This window comes from Rhineura floridana, chromosome 12 (genome assembly GCF_030035675.1).
Source record: "Rhineura floridana isolate rRhiFlo1 chromosome 12, rRhiFlo1.hap2, whole genome shotgun sequence".
Lineage (NCBI taxonomy): Eukaryota > Metazoa > Chordata > Lepidosauria > Squamata > Rhineuridae > Rhineura > Rhineura floridana.
In genome coordinates, this window is record NC_084491.1 from 45,296,000 (window position 1) to 45,318,866 (window position 22,867).

The following is a 22,867-nucleotide window of genomic DNA, read 5'->3' on the forward strand; positions in this document are numbered from 1 at the left end:
GCCCAGTAGACAATTCATCTACTCCCAGCTCAATAATCAAGTCCCACATCTTCCTTTAAGGAATGCTTTATTTACACATGCAAACATTCAATGCTTCAGTCATAAATTAAAAGTAAACAATGAAACAATATGTACATGCACCACTATTAAAGGAATAGTGTGGCTCTGTCTTCTAAGCTGCCAGTTGGTTTCCGTTATTAGCAACCCAGGATCACCACCAGCTGCATCCACTCAACAGTGATAGTACCTTAGCTGTTCTCTGGAACTGCAGCCAAGGCCACTATCCACAGATTGTTGTGAATTCTTCTGGCCCAAGACTTTGCTGTTTTTTTAAAAGTCCACTGGCTGATTGAAGTGGGAGGAACCCACCCTACAATCCTGGCCCAAATGGCCCTGCTTTTTCTGCTACCTCGAGTGCAAGCTTCAAGTTCTGATCAAAGAGCTCACATCTGAAATGATGAAAGAAACATAAAAGGACTAGAATAACACCACATTTGGAATAATAAGCCACCTGTACTCCTGCCTCCATATTTTCCATTTTATTATCAGACCAGAAGGAATGTTTGATGGAACTACAATGCAACTCAGGTTTGTCCGCAACTGTTTTTATATGTGCACAGTAGGAACATGCCTCACCATAGAAACTAACATCAATCATGGCTGAACAGCCATGTTGGTGCAGCCTGAAGTGGTGGGGAACCTGTAACCCTACAGGTGTTACTGGACTCAACTCCCATTAGTCCCAGCCAGTATGGCCCAGATTTATGGACGATGGAAGCTAGAATCCAACAGCATTTGGAGGGCCACAGGTTCCCCAGTCCTGTTGAAGATGCTTCAGTTTGCTCTCCTCAATAAGCCTGACTGACTCAACGCTGGCAATGAGAATAAACTAGTTATATCCAAGGTTCATTTGGGAGGAACAGCATGAAATTTCCAGCAATACATCTGCGTTTAAAGGCATAAAAGGAAAACCAGAGATATGCAGCCTCGCTAGGTGCAATATGCTATCCAATATGACACTGGCTGTCCACTGTGACCACACCAACAGTTGCTCATGGAACTTGCCAGCATCCCAGGGAATGATTGGAGCAGGACTGGAATTGGGGAAGAGTCAGGAGTGCTTTTGCCTCTTGCAATACTCATGTATATTGCTCTCTTAAGCAATTGAAAATAATTTCAGTAAGAAGGGGGTGTTTTCTGAGAATGCGCTTTTCAGCTCTACCTGATTGGCATCTCCAAAGAGTAGAAAGGATTTTTCAGAGCAAAATCTGAATAAATCTCATAAATCTTGCGCAGAAGGGAATCTATCCCAGACTGTCGTGGATCAGCAAGCACCACAAATTTGATCCCTAAGGACACAATGAACAAAGTTAGAGTAGCCACATCCAGAGCAACACACACAACAGTCTTCACTTTGGATTTGAGTAGTAAGGCGCTGATGTTAAGCAAGGCTGATAGTTTTATTGCACTGGTGCTGAATTGAAAGGCTATTAGAATACATTCCTCAACTAACCGTACCTTTTCTCCCTTAAGAATTAAGAACTCTGCTACTGCTGTCCAGCTTCCTTTTCGCTCAATAAGCACCAAGGTTGGGATTGCCAAAAGCAGTAAATAATTTCTCTCTTAACAGCCAACTGTTGCCAACTGCCAACTGCAGCTTAGTAGCCAGGTAGTTCAAAACCTAAATAATTATGCACAAAAATTTCATTCCTTAATAAAGACACTGAGGCAAAAGCAGGAATCAAATAGGTGTCAGGTAGGGAAAACATTTAGGCAACTTCTTCCTGCTTACTAGCCATTGAGCCAAGGTCAAGTTTTTGTTGTTGATTTTTGAAGCCCTAAAGTAGTGGTTCCCAAACTTTTTTCCCTTCATGGACCACTTGAAAATTGCTGATAGTCTTGGCAGACCACCTAATGATGTTTCTGCCTGTTGTAGCAATCATAATGTGCTGTGCTAGATGCTGTATGTATTTTATAACACTATAGAATAATTTGCATTCCATAAAATCACACAGTAATACAATATAAGAAAAAAAAGCAATAAAAATCAGTATGGACAAGGTGGACATGCTGCAGACCAGTTTGGGAACCCCTGCCCTAACCAACATGGGTCCAAGATACCTAGCAGGCTGCTTGCTGAGCACAGATTGAGTTGATTTTTAAAGATCTCCTAAAGGGCACCTGGCTGCTGTTCCACCATAAGCACATTGTCACGTTGTGGCAACATGGAATCAGGCCTTCTCAGCGATTGTATCCACCCTCTGGAATGCCCTCCCTCTGGAATGCCCACCCTCTGGAATGCCCTCCCTCTGGTGATTTGTGAAGTGGAGGTAGCAATGATTTTTAACCACCTCTTAGAACTTGTTTACTCAGCTTTCTAGAACTCTTGCCTCTTAAATTTTTAATTCTTGTTTTTTACATACCTCAATTTTATTTGTGAAAAATACTGTTTTTTCTACTTTTTAGGAAATGTTACTGATAGTTACTGTTGTATTGTTATTGTTCTTATGGAAATTGCTTAGATTTTTATTAAGGGGCATATTTTTTTTATAAACAAGTTAGTAAGCACCTGGTTTTTATACCACTCCTCCCCAAACACTAGAGTTTCTGGGAACACCCTTGCTGAATGTAGACGATTGCAGTTGTGAAGGCTGGGTCTGTTTTTACCTCAAGTTAGAGTGAGCAAGTTAGAATCCATCAACAAATCCAAACCTTGAGGAATGTAGAGAGCAAGAAAAAAGCCATACCTGTTAGCGTCTGAAAACAGTGAAGCTTGAAAGTATCTGTCTCCAGCATCTCAATTCCAGAACTTCCCTGCTCAGGAGATAGCTGGGACCCAATTGCGAACAACCTGCATATGAAGCAGAACCCCAAATTGTACTTCCCTAGATCAAAACCAGTCAACACCACACCTGACCCCATTTCGGGGGTTCTGGCAAACACCTCGCCCACCCTCCAACTCACGAGTGGAACATGGAGGCCAGCATGAGCTTCTCATTGGATGACAGTCGGGGACGGCCAAAGCGGATTGACACCGGGTAGTTGGCTGGATTGCCCAGGAACTCCAGCACATCCCTCCCGTCCCCGGTGTACCTCCCGTTGACATCAATGCCGTTGATGGCGAGCACAGCATGGCCCACTGCGAGGAAGGGAAGACGCAGTGAGAACTACATACCCCTCTCCAGGCAAGGCCGCCTGTATCGGCAACCCCCACCCCCTAGGTAATGCAACCCCAGCTCGCTTTTCACAGCAGAAGTGATAATGTCATCTTCTGGAGCAGAATTTGCCGGTGATGTAAGCTGGGGCAGGCAGCGGAGGCAAGTCCAGCATGGCTCGGCTCACGATCCCTGCGTTAGATAGGCCTGAAACGCTTTGTCAGTGGCAGTCCCGAGGCCACCCGAGGGGACCAACAGATGTGACCCTCTTAGAAATAGCCCGAAGAGTTTCACTCCGGGGCAGGGCAGAAGATGTCGCCCCTCCACAAAAAGCCAACCTGAGGCTTCAGTCCCACATAAACAGATATAAATGGGTCCTTAATGAATTAAGTAACGATTTGCTGCCCTTTCACGACGGCCGCTTCGCTACGCCTAAGGGCAGGGCTGGCTCTGGAAGACCTGCCCGGCTCCCCTGCGCAGCCTCTAAGCTGGGCACTGCTGCTCTTCGGGCGCAGGTGGCGCAAGTCGGCCAGCGTCCGCCTTCGGGGCCACCGCCACGAACGGCTGCCCTTCCGCTTCTCCCGCGGCGCGGCGCGCCCCTCCGGGCCCCTCACCGCGGATACCGTCGCGTTGCCCGAAGGCCACGAGGACGCGCTCGTCGTGCGGGCGCAGCACCAGCTCGAGCGGGAAGCTGAAGGTCTTCTCGGCCTCGGAGCGCGGTGCGTAGTGGTCCAGCTGGTAGATGAGCCCACCGGCCTTGTTCACCACGTACACGCTGAAGATGGCCATCGCGGCTCCCGTCTCCGACCTTTGACCCCTACACACACGCCACACCCCTCTTCCGGTGCCTCCCCGGAAGTGCCCCTCAGCCACGGGGTTTCCCGGCCTGCCCACACCACCGCCTTCCTTTCTGGCCGGAAGTCGCTGAGGGAGAAACCGCCGCTCCGCTCCAGCCATGGTAGGCCCCGGAGGCCGGGAGAGTTGCTGCTTGGGCTGAGCCGCTCTCCCCGCCCCCTCTCATCTCTTTTCTCCCCTGTTTCGTCTCGTAGCCGCCAAAGGACGACAAGAAGAAGAAAGACGCGGGCAAGTCGGCCAAGAAGGACAAGGACCCCGTCAACAAGTCCGGAGGCAAAGCCAAGAAGAAGGTGGGGCCGGGTGGGGGCTCGGAGGAGCCGCGGCCTCTCTCGAGCCGGCGCGTGTGCGGAGCCCCTTGTACTTCTCTCGGGGCTGATGTCCCGCCGCGTGTCCCGATAAGGCACGTGGTGCGGCCCGCCGAGTCTCGCCCGTAAACTCTGGGCTGCATCGCTACAGGGTTTTTGGATGCTCTCGGACATAAGGGAGGGGGAAATCTCTCGCTGCGTCACTTGTAACCGTTACACCGGAGGAGGTGAGCTGGAATCAGAGTTCCTCCCCGATGCGCCGGTGTGAGAGACCAACCGGAAACGGCCTAGCTGGTGGCCCGAAGTGGTGCACTCCGGCCCGCCTCCTTTTGCAGCATGTGCCCACTAGGTCGAATTAGTGCTGCTGATAACTCTCACTCGCTCCCATCCCCGTCCCAGTTAACTAGACTGTGAAATGATCTTGTGGGTCCACACCTATACGGTGTTCAAAACGGGGCTGCCGAATTTCGTTTGCGATCTACTTTCTAAAGAAGGAAGCTCGTTTTTGTTTTAGCAAACGGGAGCGCTTTTGGATGAGGAATTTGTCTTTGGACTTGAGAATAACCACCATGCCCACCTTTGTCGTCATAATTGGGGACTAGAGTGGTGTCTTGGTTAGAGTTTGGGACTAGGACCTGGGCAACCAGTGTTCATTCTGCACTTAGCAACGAAGCTGGGTGATCTCAGGCTAGTCATTGCCTCTCAGTCTAACCAACCTCACCTTGTTAAGAAAAATTGGGAGAGAGAGAACCATCTTAAGCACCTTGGAGGAAAGGTGGGATAATCAATAAATGTGGTGCTCTCGAGATATTTGACTACAACTCCCATCAGTCCCAGCCAGCTGATAACAAATTTAGTCAAAACCATTTGGAGGGCACCAGGTTGGTGAACGGCACTTCTCCAGTTTTACGCTCTCAACTCCTTTGCTGTTCACTAGCTGTGTATTGCTTGTGTTTCCAAAATTTTAATTTTTTTCATTTCTTTTGAGCAGAAGTGGTCTAAAGGGAAAGTAAGAGACAAGTTGAACAATCTTGTTCTGTTTGACAAAGCTACTTATGACAAACTCTGCAAGGAGGTGCCAAACTACAAGCTCATCACACCAGCAGTGGTCTCCGAAAGGCTGAAGATTCGAGGTTCCTTGGCTAGAGCTGCACTCCAGGAGCTTCTCAGCAAAGGTAAAAACAGAGCCCCCCCCCCTGAACCTCATAGGTGAGGCACCACAATTTGCAGAGATTGCATAAAGTGACAGTCTTTTGGTGATGGAAGAATGGGGAGCTAAACTGGAAAGTAGCCCGTGCCAACACTGCATGCATAGATACAAAATACTCTTGGGTGTATTTATTATGTTACAGGGAAGAGAGTACTTGCTGTTTGCCTCTACCTGAAGTTTAATTGTGAGTGCTGTAAGGAAGCAAATACAACTTTCCAAATGTATTCTTGCACATACAGAAAGTTGGTAACTATGTAGCTTTCACAGGCTTTGTTTTCTTCCATATGGAACTGAACTGTCTTTCTTGTTCTTTCACCAGGTCTAATCAAACTAGTGTCTAAGCACAGAGCCCAGGTCATCTACACCCGAAACACCAAGGGGGGTGATGCACCAGCTGCTGGGGAAGATGCATGAAAGGTGAGCCATTTCTCATTGTTGGCAGGGCTCCTGCTCTTGGTAGAATTTTAGCAGGGCCTTAAGAGGCAAATGGTTCTAAGTAATTATCTCTTTCCTTTGCAGGTTCTCAGATGGCTTTTAGACACTCTGTATATTCATAAAATAAAGTAATTTGAACTCATTAAATCTTGTGTGGTATTTTGGGTAGGGGCAGCAGTTAAGTACATGCACATCTAGTAGGCAACCAGTGGTTGGGTGAGTGAAGAACCTCTTCTCACTTTCAAACCAGGCTGACACAAATTTGTATGAAGTATGTAGCTGCTAATTTGTAAAGAAAACTTAACACTGATCTTTCTAAGGGGGGCAGGAGACAAATTCTGTCTTTTGCAGCAGGGTTTAATTTTCTACCGGGTCAATGAAGATGGCTGGAACTGGGGTCTCACTAGCACTGTATGTTGCAGCATGCAAAAAAATTGTTTTAGTTCAAGTCTGTCCTATTGAAGTTACTTATAAACAGGCTTCTGGTCTCGTGTGTAGCACAGCCACAAACAGTAGATGGTCAGATCACAGTGAGTGATAGAGGACTCTTAGCAACAGTCCAATGTTAAAGGCCTTGATATAGGTGTGTTCCGATTGACAGATAGCAAATGGCTAAGAAAATGAGGGGGGCAGGAACAGAGGATGAATCCAGCATGTAGCAAGAAGATGCTTCCTCTCACCTGGAGGAAATGGAGGAATGGCATAGAGCAGGCTTGTGTTACACCATATTCCTTCTGGCTACTGTGCACACAATAGAATATAAAGTTAATCAGCCATGGGGGCAATGTGGCATAGTCCCGTCTACGTTTTTTTTTTTTAAGCTTAGAAATTACTGAAGAAAGAAGAAACAAGCAGTCCTTAGAACAGCCAGGGATAAGCTGCCTTGGAGGGGTCCTCCTTTGCTTTGCACAAAATTCTCAAGTACATGAATTTGGTGAAATTTTAATACAAATACTACATCCTTAACAACAGGCTCCCTCAAAAACAATGTACAAAAAGATAATGGCTGCCAGGCTTCTTCTGTGGTTGAATCTGAGTGGATGGTTAACAGTGTAGAGTTGGTAGGAAGGCACAGACCTTTCCTCGTTTCATTTGGGTTTTGGCTGCTTTTGTTTACGGCCATGCAGCTTCTGTCCTGCTTCAGACTTGAACTGATGTCTAGAAGTGTTGGCAGTAAGAAAAAGTTAAAAGAACAAACCAGCCACCACTTGTTTAACTTCTCATTCACTGGTTGCACGGCCACCCTGTTCATTCTCTTACATTTATGTATATTAGCAACTTTAATTAGCAGAGGAAACTTACAAACACTAATCAAATCAGCAAAGGGCTAGGTGAACAGATGTGTTTTGATCTGACATTGGAAGCCCAATGACGTAGAGACCTTCTACGTGGGAGGGAATTCCATAGTTGGAGCACAACTGCAAAGGCAGCTGCATCCTGTATCACAGAAACGTAAGAAGCACCCCACTGATCCGGGGCAGGTGATCCATGGAAATGCACTCCATCAGGTACCGTACTGTACCGTACTTTCCTCTTCCACATCCCTTAAATCTGTACTGGGGTTTACCCCAACCCTTCAGAACAGATTTGGGGAGGAGAGGGGGGGAAGTTCCACTCTGCAAGCAAGTGTTAAATCCTTTCGGTAACAGAATGAGTGCACTGGATACCATCCCAAGAGTGCAAGGAAGTGGAGAGGTCACAAAATGAAGGATACAAACCACATGCCAGGGCTGGGCTAACTTCAGCACTGCATTTTCAACTGGACTGCTGTGACTAACCAGTGCGCATGCTCAAGATGCAAGAGTCAAGGCTCAATTAACCTGTGCTAAGTGATCTTGACGATGCCCTTGTGGCAGGGCTGGATCCAAGACCTACAATGCCCAGTAGTATTTGTAAGAATCCCAGGAACTATCAAGGGTTAGGTACCAAGCTACAGAGCAGTGGGGAACCCATATGCCTACCCCTTGCTTAGACCAAACTGATTCCCATTAAACGCCTGAACTGTTCTAAAGAAGCAGCTGTATCCTCTGTCAGTGGAGTGAAGAGGCTTACCTGGACTGCCACCTCCTGCCGTGGTTCCACACCCTCCCAAAGGAGGGGAGCCACCCTTCTCCTGTCTGAGAGTTGTGATCAAAGTTGGCACCAACGCGGTTAGGTGGTAGCTTCTTCAACTTCTGCTTCTCTTCTATAAAGAAAGAAGGTTTGGGAAGAAATGGTGTTCCAAGCCTGAACCGCACAGAGCTCTAGGCTAGCATGTGGACTGGCATTGCCCAAGGAGGGCCCTGACTGCAGGGCCAAATCCCTGCATGCTTACTTTCCTTGAGAAATTCCTCGTAAGAAGGTCCAATCTGCCCTTTGCTTTCTCCCTCCTCCTCCATCAGCCAAGGTGGTTTGGCCCCTAAAGTGTGGAAGGACAACAAGTTAGGGGAGCCCTATTCCTCTCGGGGGGGAAAGGGCAGCCTCCCCATCTCATGCTATTTTCTTCCCAGGTAATACAAGAACAAATTCTTAATGTTTGCTTTGTCTTTCTGGGAAAAGGGCACATGCTTTGCATGCAAAAGGTCCCAGCTTCAACCCCTGGTGTCTCTAGGTAGGGGTAGGAGAGACTTTGTGGAGAGCCACTGCCAATTACAGTGTGAAAGCCACTGGGCTATAAGGACCAATGGTCTGACTCTGTATAAAGCAGCTTCCTACATTTCTATGTAGCTTGTCTATTCTTAAAGCTTTCAGGTGCAGTTTGTAAGAATCATCTAGTTGCAACTAGTTATGATCCTTCTCGCATAAGCTGAGAGTTTATGAAACTTGCTCATGAGACAGGCCAAAATCAGTTTCAGAATGTGTTTCAGAAGATGAAGCAAACAAATCTTCACAAACATACCTGTGTGAATGTTGCCCTCCCCTGCTGCTTCCTGTGTTCAAAAAAGCAGGAAAATCTAAGTTAGAAATAGTGTAGAGAGTGAAAGCAGCTGCCACTGACACAAAGGATTGTGGGTTTCATTCAGCAACCCTATCAAGGAACAAGAGTGCCATTTAATTCTACTGTGCAGCTTTTCAAAGAAAACTTGCAGACAGCGTCCCACTTTCTCCATGTTCAAAAATCAAGATCATACTGTGTGCAGTTAAGGTGAGAAACCAGATCACGTCCTGGACCTGCCACTGAGGCAGCGGCTCTACCACTCACAGGACAGATGCCACTCATGACGTATTTATTTATGCATTCATTCAGGAAACCTAGATTCAATTTCTCAAAGAAACCCTAAACCAAGTTGATCACAACACTTTTTAAGTTAACTGCTATGTGACAGTTAACACAAAAAATAATACAAATTCATATCAGCAGGAGACTATAGAACTTACTCATATCCTAATTAGCTATACTCATCCAGAACCCCATCTTAAAAGGCTTTCGAGACAATGCAGGCATGAACAGGTGGGCTCCCATCTGCCTACCTGGTGGCCAATGAAAGTTAATGACTGTCCGGCTTCCAGCCAGGCTAGCTCAGGCATGGTCCTGTGTACACATCCAGGCTGTTCTTCAAGAAATATCAGGCTCCTGCATGGCCCAGGCTGCTCTTGTTCTTCCCCAGCAAAAGCAGAGTCGCTATAACACAGGAGAATCTCTCAAACAAGGCAGGAAGAGTGTGAGTACAGTTTTGGTACCCGGGTATTGCAAAGACCATGTTACAAAAGGCAGAAAGCTCCCTTGGTGTACAGAGTTATCAAGGCCTCTAAAGCAAACACCATGATTGACTATGACTGGCTCAACCCTTACCTGAGAATCTCTGCAAAGGTGTTGACAGCAGCAGCAGCAGCTCCATCACACAGCTCTGTCTCCGCCTGTGGCTGAGTTTGATTCAGGAAAAAACACACACTTGTTCCAAGAGACAACAGTAAAGTTTGTTCTATAGGAGACCCTTGGAATGAAATCATTGTAATAATAAGGTGGAAGGGATTCCACCAATGCCTGTCAAAAGATAACAGCAAAAGACACACCCTGCAAACAATCCAATCCCTTTGGAAGGGAAGCTACTTAGCTAAGAGGTATTAATGCTTTCTTGTAATAGAGCAAAAGTGTCTGGTAAAGGGAATTTTTGCGTTTCCAGAAAAAAGCACAGAAAGGAGGCAGTGAATTCATACAGCTAAAGGACAGTAAACAGCTGGATGGACTAGACCACATAACCACTAGTGTTATCAAAGGGGGTTAGGAAGGGAAGCCCTTAGAAAGGAAATCTGAAATGTACATGCGAGACAGGTGGGCATGGCATCTACAGTCACAGCTGGGTGAAACTACCATCTTCCCTCCCTTAGTGATTCCAGTGCAACAGCAAAACTAACGAGAGAAACAAGAAGCACTGGAAAGTGGAGGAGCACACAAAAAGCGTCGTAACCATAACGGTGGATACTGCCCACTTGCATCCCGGGCACACAAACCTCTAAGGCAGCCTGCACCATTTGTCGCCGGCTCTGCTCTATCTCTCTGATGCGAGCAGCCACCTGGAGGCAATGAACAAAATGAGAATCTGAAGCAGAGGAGCAACCCAAATGTCTTTACACACTCACATTCGCGCTCTCTGTCCTCACCTCTTGAATGACCTCATCTTCTTTTTCCTCATAAGTATCCAGAGCTTTGGCGAGTGATGCCTTGAAGCTGGAATCAATCCAAAAGATTAATTTTATTAGCTTGTGGAGCAAGGATAAACTGAAGCAGTGACCTTTTGCAGCCTTTGCTGCAGAAAGATGGGATGGTGCAACAAGTGGAAAATCTGAAATATGTTTACAGCAAAGTTATCACCCTGAGTGGGTCATGCTTTTAGGAGCCCCTTTCTTCCCCAGCAGTATAGCAGGAGTAGGATCAAAGCAACTAAGAGATGCCAGGACCACTGGCCTAACTGGCTTCCCATGTTTCTCACTTGCCTCTGCCCAAAAAAGGTGGAGTAGCTGATCTTGCAAACAAAATGCCACATAAAGTCACTGGCAAAGGGTCTACTCACAGCTCATAATCTTCAGAGGAAACCAGGAAGCGTGACTTCAGGTTGGGGTCTGCTTTGTTCTCCCACCAGAATGCAGAAACTGCTTTTTTATGTTGAAGACTTAGAAAAGAATAAAGCCCGAATCACTTAAGTGCCAGAAAGGCACAAACTTTTCAGCAAGACTGCCCAGGTGAGTGTCCCTACCAATTTAACGGGTGGCTATTCTTGTGGCCATCCAAGTGCTGCTCAAGTCAGACTCCCTGACCATTGGATATGCTGACTGCTAGAACTGGTGGTAGTTCTGCAGTATCTGGAGAACCACAGGCTCCCCACCTTTGATTTAGACTGTGTGACCCCTGAAGGCTCATCCTTTGGGACAGCATCTTATGCAGTACTGTATGCCAAGAAAGAGGTCTATATCAGGATCCAAGGCCAGGCATGGACACCTGCAAAAGGGCCTCACTGCAGGCACTTAGAGTCCATCCAAAGTCATTAGCAAACATCAGTTATTGAACCACTCCCAGAACCCTAATTATCAAGGAAGAGATGCAGTGTGGCATTGGGTTAGAGCGCTGGACTCAGGTCTGGGAGACTAGAGTTCAAATCCCCACTCAGCCATGAAGTTCACTGGGTGACCTTGGGCCAATCACAGCATCTCAGCCTAACCTAACTTGCAGGGTTGTTCTGGGGATTAAATGAAGAAGGGGAAAACTACACCACCTTAAGTTTTCTGGAGAGAAGGTGAGATATAAATGAGGTGAGCAGATTGGGGGTGGGGGAACAATTATGAAAAACATGTTCCATTGCTTCATTTTGGGTAGAAATAAGATGTTTTTCTCTTGGTTAGTAGTCTAACCTACAAAACTGGAATGTACTTGCAAATAGTAAAAGCAAGGTGACTCTGAAAACAGCCAATTGTGCTTTGATTGCTGCAAAATGCTACCAACTTACTGCAATTCCTGTATTGCACACTGCAAACTGGGGTGCTTATGATATCCACTGTATAATTGTTTTGCTGTGTGTTTGTACACCTTTTGTCCTTTAAAGTAACTTTGGTTTGGCTCTTAGGTGAAACACATACATACATAAATGAGGGAAGGAAGACAAAGCCATTCATGTTCCCGGAGCCCATCTCATCACACAGCCTCATACAGAGCCTTTCCGGAGCCACCAGCATACCTGGCCATGTGCTGTAGGAGGCCGCCATGCAAGACTGCCAGGGTCCCCTGGCTCAGGTGCCACTTCACCTCCTGCCTGCAGCAAACGCACCAGAATTGCCGCTGGTGCTCCCCAGGGTCAAAGGGCACCACCAGGGCCCGTTTGATCATCTTCCTGGCTGCATCCACCTGAGCAAAAGGTAAAAGAGAAGCAAAGGTTGGTAAATCTCTGCGGAGAGACCTTTCTCTGTGGCAGCCCCTAAGTTGAGAGATTTCCTCCCTACAGAGGTGCATCTTCGCTATACAGTTTTCGGAACGCTAAAGACGCACCTCTTTACCCTGGCCCTGGCTCACGAGATGGAAGTTTTCAGGACCCGCCCAATTCCTGTGATTCAAATGTGTTTTAATTCTTTTTATCAGTGTGTTTAAGGTTTTGTAACCCGCCCTGGGGACTACTGGTGCAGGGCGGGAAATAAATATCAACAACATTATCAATATTAACGAATCTCGCTGGAGGGAAGGAGCGCCTGTTACCGGGCGAACCGGCTCCCCCGCGCCCCTCTCGGGCGGGCCACCAGGGCTTTGGCCTGGCATTGGGCAGGCCGAAATGCGGAGGGTGCTGCTTTTCTCAGCTCAGCGCTCGCGAGCAACCCTCGCCCACTCCCGCCCCTCTTCCCATGACCCTCCGGCGCCCATCGGCAGGGCTTTGGGACGTACTTTCTCCCTGAGGCGGGCGAGTAGCCGTAGGAGCCGGCGCTGGTGCCCGGCGCTGTAGAGGTGGCTGCGTCGGCCGGCGAAGGCGCTGCACCGGCACACCGCGCAGCGGAACAGTGTCGTCGCCATAGGAACCGCGGCAGCCCCCCCGTCGCCACCGGCCCCGTCCGCCATTTTGCAAGCCCGGAAGCAGCCGGAGGGGGAAGGCGGGGCTTGTGGCGGCGGGGGAATATGCGGGGCGCGTGCGCGGCCCCTGGCGGCCGTCTCCAGAACTGCAGGGTGACGTCAGCGGCCGCGGCGAGACAAAGGCGCGGCGGGACAGATGCAGGGGCCAGGGGCGTTCTGCACGTGCCCAGAGGCACTCTCGTTTCTGTGCCGCCCCGCGACCCCTGCAGGACGGTCAGCCCCTTCTCGGCCTGGGCAGGGTGACCTCTTCAGGGCCTGTCCTTACCCCGTTGGTTTTGCCTTTCCTGCCGCAAAAGGGGCCGATGGGCAGCCCTTGGCGAAGCAGTAGCGGGCCTAGCCCAGGACCCCGAAACAGCTCGGCCGCTTTGGGACCCCTTGCTGCCTTCAGAGGCGTCGTCCCTGGGCTTTGAACCCGGGTACACGCCACGTTACCCGCGATTGCCCACGCTCCGCTGGTGTCTCCTAGAACGCTGCGTTTTGAGGCGGTGTAAACACAACCAGCTTCACTCCAGCTTTAAAACTGTGCCAGTGGCGATTGCCTGCCAGGCCTACACAGAGAGAAATGGTTCCTGGGGGCAACACATGGGTGTCGCCCAGGAGCATCCCATTTCCCTCCTCCTACAACCCTCCCTGTGTCTGCTCAGGAGTAAGCCCCAGTGAACTCAATGGGTCTTCCTCCCTGGTGTTAGGACTGCAAGTCTAGTTCATTTAAAAAAGGGGGGGGGGAGGTCCATGCTCATCCCTGCCCATCAGGCTCTGTAAAGAAGGGAGGAATCTTGCACTCTTTGAGTATTTAAAAGTGCCAGCAGGAGGAGAAACAACAAGATTATTTCCAAGGAGTTGGAGGGATGAAAACACCAATAGGCGTTGGTGGGGAATCCGCAGCAGGCAGCTGGAGACACCACAGGGATTTGCAAAATCAAAGAGAAAAAACAGCAGCGCTGCATTTTAAGGCTGTGATGGGCACATGGCCTAACTCTGGGCTTATTTTATACCCCCAAAATGGCTGGTTGGTTTGTCTGTCGCTGAGCTTATAAACATTTTAAAAATTGCCTTGCCACTGCAGACAGTCCATCATTATTATAACCATTTTACCATTATACCCATTTTCCTGAAGGAAGGGGGATTTAGAGTACCATATGGCATCCATGAAGTGTGGGGCCAGTGGTGTTAACCTGACATGCTGGGATGGGGGCATAGGGAAAGGCCAGAGACTGCTGTGAAGTTCATTATAGCAACAGTGCAATGAAATACAGCGCAGGAGATGGAGGGAGCCAGTGTTTCAGTGGCAGGCGGAAAGATGGTGCCTGGATGCCAGGTCTACCTGCAGATGGCCAGCAGGTGTACCCCTTGAGAAACAACAAAAGAGTAGATTTGGAATACACGTTGTCCAGGCCAGGCCATTCCTTCAGGCAGCAGCTCTGCCAGAAGGGATAAACATGACTAACTTCAGAGGACATGTGGAGTATTTAAGGACCCCCCAGAAAACTACCTGCAGGAGCCCCAGCAGAAACCCAAGCACTGAACTCCCCTCCTGGCTGCCTGTTCCGGTTAGCAGAGAGACCAGCCAGCAACTCTGAACTGCTGAGGCAGAGGGGTGTTTGCTGCTGTTCGGCCAGGCGGCTTCTCCCGAGCAGCGGGGTACAGGGGCACGCAGAGGCCATTTTCCACTTCCACAGGGGCAAAGGGAACACACACCAATGAATTGTGAGCAGCGTTTTGCATGCATTTTAAACTATTTATTAGGGAATGTAATTTCTCTACATTTTCAAGAATGGACAAATATATAAAGTAGTTCAACCACTCAGGTTGTGTGCTTTCTGCTTCAGAGAACCTTTAAACAGAACACAAAATATGACACCATCATCTCCCATGCTGCAAGGGGGGAAAAACCAATATATTCAGGAAAAAAAGACTCATCGTTATTTTGGGGAGGTGTCTAGTCCCATAGGAAGCTGCCCCTGAACCCCTTCAAGCAGGGACAGAGCCGTGGCACGGTGCCCAGCAGGCCTCCCCATATGGCCAAGCCGCGCTCACCTGCCATACCCAATGTGATCTGATGTCACTGTAAGGTGGGCAGCCTCTGTCAAACTTGGTCCACAGGAGAAGTCAAGAATCCAGCCTGTCACCAGTTCCTGTTTCACATCATGGCTGCTCCAGCTATTGATGGACTGCAGCTCCCACGATCCCCAACGACTGCGCTGGATGGGGTTGCAGCAACCGCTGGAAGGCCACAGGATTCCCCTTACCTCAAACAAGAGCCAGGCCACAGGCCAGAGACGCCAGACCGGCCCATCTCTCCCCCAGCAGCCCTCAGTGGGTCCTTCATCTGGAAAACGGGGGATTTCCTCCACCCCTGAGAATGTCTTTGGAAGGCAGGAAGCTCAGGAATGCCTTGCTGGAGGAAGCCAGCCACAGCCCCCTCTGCTCTGCTGCGCTTCTTTCAACAGGTGGCAGAGCCTTCTCTAAGTGCTGGGAGAAAAGCCGCACCATCCAGGAGCAGCTCCCAGCTGGCATGGGTGCCCTCCATGCTGTTGAGGGCCAATGAACAACTGGATCAGAGCCTGAAGAGAGACCTCATCAATTCTGGGGAAATGGAGAGAAAGACAAGGAAGTTTTCAGGGCCAATGGCTCCACCTGTTCATCAAGGTGAGTCCTGCTTAGGCTGGGACTGACAGTTGCCATGCAGCAGAGCCCCCAGGCCAGCCACAGCTAACAGAGAAGGCTTGCAAGCCACTCCAGGCTGCTTGGCCAAGGGTCCAGGATGACGGCTTGCTGAGCATCCCAATGCCACTCAAGCCGTCAGGGAAGGGCCCCGCCTCCTCCTGGACCCAACGACTCCCCTGCCCTGCGCTCTGTGCACGCTCACTCTCCTCTCCAAGAGCAGACTGTTCTCCTGCCCACCTGGGTTGTCCATGCTCTCATGCACCAGCCCCATCAGGTCCTCTGGCAGTGCTTGTGTTTCCGCCAGAAACTTGCGGCGTCCCTCCATGGTGAGCTTCCACAAGCGGGATTTGCGGCTCCCTTCAAGGCACACAAAGTCTGTGGTCTTCTCAAAGCTGCTGCTGAAGCACAGGTTGTGCCGGATGGTGTTTTTCCAGCCCTCGGGAGCTGTGCGGAAGAAGGGGAAGTGCTGCCTGCCAGGAAGGCAGAGCAGCAGAGTGCCTATTGCTGGCTCCCTAGCCGGCTGGTGCCCCACTGACTTGAGCAGTTTAGCCATCAGTGCTGGAGCATAACCCCCCTCCCCAATCCATCCCTAAGGATGCTTGGACTGCGTGGGCTCCGGGAGGTGAAGGAGGAACTGCAGACTTATCAGGCTGAGGCTATGCGCCTGCCCCCAGTCATACGAGTCTCCAACTGGAACATGCACCTTCTGGCACAAGAGAAGCGTCACCAGCTTGAGAGCAACACGCAAAGCAAAGCCAGGCAAGGGAGGCCAGGCCAGGCCCCCTGCCTCCAGCCACTGAGCTTCCTTCTCACCCCACCTGTTCTGCCTCTCCCAGGTCTCACTTCCTTCTTCCCACAAACCAAAGGGCCAGTACCTGGTGAACTGGTAGATCTCCTGCACAGTCAGGCTGCTGTCCACACTACTGCTCAGGGCAAGGCTGATGAGAATGCAATAATTAAGCGGTGGGCGGGGCCAGCCCCCCAGGGTCCGCTTCAGCTTCCTGCTGCGGAATCGGAGGACCTTTGCTTTCCAGATGGCCTGAGTGGGCCCCCGGGTGCCCCACATCCCCCTGTCTAGTTGAGCGGCAGCATCTTCCAGAGGGACCTATAACAAGGGACACGGATCAGGCCCACGAGGGTCCAGCAAGGAAGCGGGGGCCCTGGCTGCAGGGACCCTGCCCCATTCAGCGGCCGGCGGAATGAGCCACAGCCAGAAAAAAATGGGTTCCTCTACAGAGGCCACTGGGCCGTTACCAGCCCCATATGGGCAGGGGGCTCTCTAGACGAAAGGCCTGGCCCTCCCACGCGTCCCCATCTTCCTTGGAAGCTTCTGGTGTATCGTGTTGTTTCTTGCTGATGTGAGATGCCAAATGGAAAGGTGGGATTTGGTCCTTTTAATTTTTACATGCCACGTATCCTGGTGGCTCCCACGGTCGGAAGGGGGGAGAGTCGCTCCAGAGTAGAATCATGCAGCAGCAGCCGGAGCCAGACCTGCCCCAAAGGCCATCTTCCTGCACTTGGGAGGAGCGAACACATAACCCGCACATGTTTTGGACTACAACTCCCATCAGCCCCATTGTCATGTGGTCCCGCTGACTGGGACGGATGGGAGTTGAAGTCCAGGGACTGGCCATCACCAAGTTGAGGATGGCTGGTGTAACCCAAAGGAAAACCCCTCCCGCGCCCCTTTGGTCCCCCGGAGCGGTCTGAGCCAGCCTTTCAGGGAGACCTCCGCCCACAGATGGCAAGCCACTCAACAGCTCAGACTTGGTACCTTTTCTGCTTCGCTGGGCAAAGGGAGCAGCTCTTCCCTGCAGCAGGCCAGGCTGCAGGAGGAGGAGGAGGAATCCTCTGGGCCAGCCGCTGGGCAAGGCTCTGGCAGCGGCACCACCACTGAGGCACACCCAGGGATGGGGCAGACCAGGTTTGGGTTCACCCACATCCACAGGTGGGGCTGCTCATCAGACTCTACAGAAGAGAGAACAGAGGGCTTCAGCGAGGCAGCGCTGCCTGGCCATGCTGTTGCCCACCCCCACCCCCAGGCCACAGCAAGCCAGCCCACTGCTCCACCCAGCTCTGTAGGGTCAGCTGCGGGGATTGAACTCGGGTCTCCTGCATGCAGGCAGGTGCTCTGCCCCGGAGTTGGGGCGCTTGCCCTTGAGGCCTGGCCATGCCACTCGGGGCTGGGCACCACACTCCTCCCCAGGCTTCCTCTGGCAGAACAGTAGGCTGGACCCCCCCCGCCTTCCGTTTGTTGCAGGGGAGGCAATCCCCGGTGGCTGGAAAATGGGGGTGGCTTCTCTTCCTCCAGTAGTTTTCTACACTGGGGCCCCGGGAAGAAAGGCCAGGAAGGCGCCCCAGGCTTCGGCGGCTCCCGGCTTACCAGTAGAAGCAGGGTTCAGTGCCAGCCTCTCCGTCGCCAGCTGGTCCCCGGGCCCCTTCAGGGCAAGAGCGCTGGGCGGCGTCTCCGCAGGAGCTAGGGGGCAGGAGGGCAGAGAGTGAGCTGGCCGGCTCTCCCCGCAGATAGCGGGGCCTTTGAAAACGCTGTTGCCCAGCCGTGCGGAGCCGGGCCGCAGAAAGATGCCGGGGCAGCGGTGTACCCCGCGGCGGACGGTCCCTTCCTGTGACCCACTCCTGCCCTACATCCCGGAGGCTCCCCCAGCACAAGCCCGCAGGCGCGGCAGGGGGATTCAGGTCAGACCGGCCCGGCACTACCTCCTTCGGTGGACAGGGGCCTGCACGGCCGTCCTTCCCATTGGGAAGCACCTTCCCTGACGCTGTACTGGCGATGGAGTTGGCTGTGCTCCTCGGTGGGGCGCAAGAAGCACTCTGCACATGCCCGAAAGCTCCCTCGCCTTTCCTCTTGTTACACTATGTGTGATTTCCCCCCTGTCCCAGGATGCTTCTGCGCCCCTTCACACTGGAGACTGCAAGAGCGGCGGGAAGGCCGACGGGGGGCGCAATCGGCCAGGCCTCGTACTTCCCGGCCCCGCCTCACCTTGGAGCAACTGGTCGGAGGTGGTGCTCAAGGCCAGCTCCCGGCCCAGGTCCCAGCCCCGCAGGCCACTGTGTAGGTGGAGGCTGGCCCAAAAGGTCGGCTTCTGCAAATGCAAGGCCATCGCAGCTTCGCTGCAAGCTCCCCGGGGCCGAGGCCGTCTTGGGCGGGGCGAGGCACGCTGCGCTTCGCACCTTTAAGGCCCCGCGAGGAACAAGCAGGGCGGAGCCGCTGCCCCCGCCCAGGCACGTGCCGGAGCCTGCTCCGCGGGGCTTCCCTCCAGGCAAGGGAGTCTCGCGGGAGCCCCTAAGTTCCGTCTCCCCCCATCCCACCCGTAAGCATTCCCGGCGCCTCTGCGCCCCTAACCCAGAGGTCGGCACAACAGGCCTGGCGAACGAGCCTTCAGCTGGCTCGGCGGGCTGTCCGGAGGCCTTAGAGCCCCCGAATGTGCTGCACTGCCTGGGCAGGAACCCCCGACAGCGAGCCCAGGCGTGGGCCCCATTTGCCTAAGCAGGCCCGAAACCCTTCCCTGCTGCAAGCACACATCTCACAGGAATAAGAATCTCGGAGCCACCACCTCTTGGTACGTCTTGATTTTAACATGGGGACCAGATACCCCAAACCCAGGGCTCACCCTATCCAGGACTGCAGAGATCCACACATCCTTGTAGGACTGTGGAATACTCTGGAGTCATGAGTGGGAGTTCATGGTACCTGATGGCAGCTACATGTAGATGCTCCAGGTCCCTCTTACCAATACACCAGGCATCCATGCGGCTGCACCACAAACACCTCGGGACTAGCACCTTGTGCCATCACTTGAGGGCAAAACTCTACAGCCACAACAGGGGCATTCATGTACCCTCCCATACTTTACAGGCAGGAACCACAGTGGTCTCCTCAGAGTTCCCATTTGTGTTGACAGACTGCGCTGAAGAAAAACAACAACAGAGTAGTAGGTCTCCATGTAAAGCTCAGGAGGACCCACAGCTTAGATCTGGCACATTGCTCAACAGCTGAAAAGCTGCACTGCCCAACTAGGATCTCTGTTTTTTGTTGTAACTCTGTGGATACAGCTGTGAGCTGATAGAAGATTCCTGAATCTCCATACAAAAACCGTGTGGATCTCTGCTTCTGTGGTTCTGCCCCCAAAATTCAGCCATTTGCCAAGTCTGGCGTGCCATCCCCGCAGGAGCGGACCCTGGTGATGGGAAGCTGCGACGAAAGGCAAGGGCACCAACAGCCTGATCTCTCAAGTGAGCATTGGAGGGCACTGCTAAGGCCTTTCTTCCTCGAGTCCTGCAAAGGCCCCCTGCTTCCAGTCTCCAGTCACAAACACCCAGTCCTCTTCCTACTCTTCCAAAACTGGAGCTGCCAGGACCGAAGATCATCCCAAATCTCCTGCAGCCCCCGCCCCCTTCCTCGCAATTTGTGAATGCTGCCTCTGGCCTAAAGTGACTTGCTTGAACCCCAGTCGGTGTCTCCTCCACACAGGGAGTCACCCCCACATGCAGGTAAGCTCTTTGTTGGCCAGGCATGGCGCTCCAACCATAGCCACTGCTGGCCTTCCCTTTGGTGTTGCCCTGCGACATGGTGCTTGTGAGCTGTGTTTGGCATAAGGGGAGTTGAGCTCCTGTCCGCAGGGATGCCTGAGGACTTGTAGCAGTGCGGTCACTGGCCCGTGCCACAGGAGCACATAGAGTGGGGGTGCCATGGCATTGTGGTGCAGGAGGTGGCATGAGGGTGTGTCCTCGTCCCCATGAGTTCATTGGCTCAAGAATCATAATAGCACTTTAACAGCTGGCAGATGTTCACGCTGGCCTGAGCTTTTGCAGACCACAAGAGCCTCGTCCTCTCACTGGTTTTAGCCAGGGAGGCCTGCAGGCAGAGGACTGGGGTCCCGGTGAGTGGCTGCCTCTTGCAGGGGAACATCAGGTCAGGCCAGGCCACAGGTTTTGCCAGCCATTTCATTGGGCTATCTGATGTGGATGGTGGCACTGGTGCCACTGCACTGGCATGGGGGTGCAGGAACCAGGAGGCTGTCCCTGAATGCCGAGGAAAGAAGGACTGGCCGGCCGGCAGGCTGGAGGCCATGGAAGTCTGCCAATCAGTGCAGGAGGAGGCAGCTGCCAGTGGCCCAGACAGCCCTCCTCTCCCAGCTTCATTTGGAGCTCCCTCCCCTCTCCAAAGGGAGTGAGCGGAGCTGCAGGCAGGTTTGGGGGTGGCAAAGGGCTTGAGATGAGGCATGATGGGAACCCTCCGCTGAGGGCCCAGCCACTGAGCCTTGGCTCTGGGCTGTCCTTGGCTCTGGTGCAGTCTGTGGAAACACAGCGCCAAGAGAGGAGAGTCACGGCTCAGGGGCTGAGCATTGGCTCTCATGCAGAAGGTCCCAGGCTCAACCCCAGGGCTGGGAGAGGCTCCTGCCGGAGACCCAGGGGAGTGGCTGTCAGTCAGTGTACACAGCACTGAGCTAGAAGGCCTGTGATAGTCCAACTCAGTGCAGAGCAGCCTCCTGTGTCCCTCAGAGAGGCAAGAAGGACTTGGCGTCCGAGATACCTCGCCTGGGAGGGCCCCGGTGGTGGAGAAGGGCTCTTTGGGAGCAGGGCGGAGTCATGGAAGAGTCAAAGGGCGGGCAAAGACGTGTCCGGTCAGGCTGGCAAAGGAGGTCCTTGTCTCCCCTGGCCTTGGGGCTCCATCAGCTCTCACTGAGCCCCTGCCTCTGCACTCTGTCCACCAGGGCAGTAACGCCCTGAGCCCACCCCAGCCTCCTCCTTTTCCTCCAGGAGGAAACTCTTCCAGACACTCTCAGGGCTGGTTGGAAGGCTTTGGGGTAGTGACAGGAAAAGCCGCCGAAACTGGAGGGGGTCCCCTTCCATGCAGGCCCCCAGAAAGTGGAGAATTCACACCCCAGTTGAGATGCAGACTGAACAAGGAGGATGCCGAGAGGTTGGACAACAAGAGCTGGAGAAGAGGGCCCTGAAAGTCGATCCCTCCCCAGAGCGAGGACAGCCACAACAGAGGCCCCAAAGTGGCATCATAACACTTGAAACAGTCCTCGCTTCCCCCAAAGAATCCTGGGAAGTGTAGTTTGTGAAGGGGCTGAGAATGTAAAATGGAAAAGTACTGCCTTCAAGTCAATTCCGACTTATGGGAACCCTACGAATAATAAAATAATAATGAAATTTTATTTGTTAGTCGCCTATCTGCCCGAGTTAACGGACACTCTAGGCGCCGTACAACAATGCAAAATACATAAATCAATATACAGATCAACAAGTCATAACATCAATTCATCTAAAACCATCCTTCAATTGATACACCATAAAACTAGTCCACCCAGAAACCCCACAGGCCCGCCTGAATAGCCAGGTCTTTAAGGCTCGGCGAAAACCCATCAGGGAGGAGGCATGTCGGAGGTCCAAAGGGAGCGAGTTCCAGAGGGTGGGGGCCACGACCGAGAAGGCCCTCTCTCTGGTCCGCACCAGCCTAGCTGTTTTGACCGGTGGGACCGAGAGACGGTCTTGTGAGGCTGCTCTTGTTTGGCGGCATAATTGGTGATCCTGGAGGCGTTCCTTCAGATAAACTGGGCCGAAACCGTATAGGGTTTTAAAGGTCAATACCAACACCTTGAATTGGGCCCGGTAAACAACTGGTAACCAGTGTAGGTCTACCAACACTGGGGTGATATGATCCCAGCGACGGCTCTGCTTTATCAAGCGTGCTGCCGCATTCTGTACCAGCTGCAATTTCTGGACCGTTTTCAAGGGTAACCCCACGTAGAGCGCATTACAGTAGTCTAAGCGAGAGGAGACCAGGGCATGTATCACTCGTGGGAGCAGATGTACAGGAAGGTAGGGTCGCAGCCTCTGTATCAGATGTAATTGATACCAAGCTGCCCGGCTCACTGCCGAAACCTGAGCCTCCATGGACAGCTGGGAGTCAAGAATGACCCCTAGGCTGCGGACTTGGTCCTTCAGGGGTAATCTCACCCCATTAAGCACCAAGTCTAAATCTTCCAACCTTCTCCTATCACCCACAAGCAACACCTCGGTCTTGTTGGGGTTTAGCTTCAGTCTGTTCTCTCCCATCCATCCACTTACGGACTCCAGGCATTTGGACAAGGTATTCACAGCCAACTCTGGTGAGGACTTAAATGAGAGATAGAGCTGAGTGTCACCCGCATATTGGTGACACTGCAGCCCAAAACTCCTGATGATG

The 22,867-nt window shown here is 52.0% G+C and overlaps 4 protein-coding genes across 6 annotated transcripts; 1 reads left to right on the forward strand and 3 right to left on the reverse strand.

Annotated features, from left to right (window-relative positions):
* Window positions 1-55: 55 nt before the first annotated feature.
* Window positions 56-4,300, reverse strand: TRAPPC4 (trafficking protein particle complex subunit 4). The gene is made up of 6 exons (XM_061593501.1): window positions 4,205-4,300; window positions 3,770-4,113; window positions 2,965-3,139; window positions 2,748-2,851; window positions 1,223-1,349; window positions 56-449 (listed from the first exon to the last, which is right to left on the reverse strand). The coding sequence occupies exons 2-6, from the start codon at window positions 4,110-4,112 to the stop codon at window positions 371-373; spliced, it is 828 nt and encodes a 275-aa protein (XP_061449485.1). The 5' UTR covers window position 4,113; window positions 4,205-4,300; the 3' UTR covers window positions 56-370.
* Window positions 4,005-6,107, forward strand: RPS25 (ribosomal protein S25). Its single transcript, XM_061593503.1, has 5 exons — window positions 4,005-4,113; window positions 4,205-4,300; window positions 5,307-5,490; window positions 5,845-5,942; window positions 6,045-6,107. The coding sequence occupies exons 1-4, from the start codon at window positions 4,111-4,113 to the stop codon at window positions 5,937-5,939; spliced, it is 378 nt and encodes a 125-aa protein (XP_061449487.1). The 5' UTR covers window positions 4,005-4,110; the 3' UTR covers window positions 5,940-5,942; window positions 6,045-6,107.
* Window positions 6,108-6,886: 779 nt separating this feature from the next.
* Window positions 6,887-13,020, reverse strand: CENATAC (centrosomal AT-AC splicing factor). Of its 3 annotated transcripts, none has more exons than XM_061593300.1 (11): window positions 12,805-13,020; window positions 12,110-12,276; window positions 10,952-11,050; window positions 10,542-10,608; window positions 10,392-10,454; window positions 9,733-9,803; window positions 9,411-9,561; window positions 8,839-8,869; window positions 8,275-8,358; window positions 8,013-8,145; window positions 6,887-7,118 (listed from the first exon to the last, which is right to left on the reverse strand). In XM_061593300.1, the coding sequence occupies exons 1-11, from the start codon at window positions 12,973-12,975 to the stop codon at window positions 7,049-7,051; spliced, it is 1,107 nt and encodes a 368-aa protein (XP_061449284.1). In that variant the 5' UTR covers window positions 12,976-13,020; the 3' UTR covers window positions 6,887-7,048. The 3 variants fall into 3 exon arrangements, with proteins under 3 accessions (XP_061449284.1, XP_061449283.1, XP_061449285.1); XM_061593299.1 differs by lacking the exon at window positions 12,805-13,020 and adding an exon at window positions 12,418-12,591; XM_061593301.1 differs by lacking the exons at window positions 10,952-11,050; window positions 12,805-13,020 and adding an exon at window positions 12,418-12,591.
* Window positions 13,021-14,699: 1,679 nt separating this feature from the next.
* Window positions 14,700-18,845, reverse strand: FOXR1 (forkhead box R1). The gene is made up of 6 exons (XM_061593302.1): window positions 18,653-18,845; window positions 18,038-18,130; window positions 17,429-17,622; window positions 16,530-16,759; window positions 15,892-16,124; window positions 14,700-15,573 (listed from the first exon to the last, which is right to left on the reverse strand). Exons 1-6 carry the CDS (start codon window positions 18,771-18,773, stop codon window positions 15,545-15,547), a joined length of 900 nt encoding a protein of 299 aa, XP_061449286.1. The 5' UTR covers window positions 18,774-18,845; the 3' UTR covers window positions 14,700-15,544.
* Window positions 18,846-22,867: the final 4,022 nt, after the last annotated feature.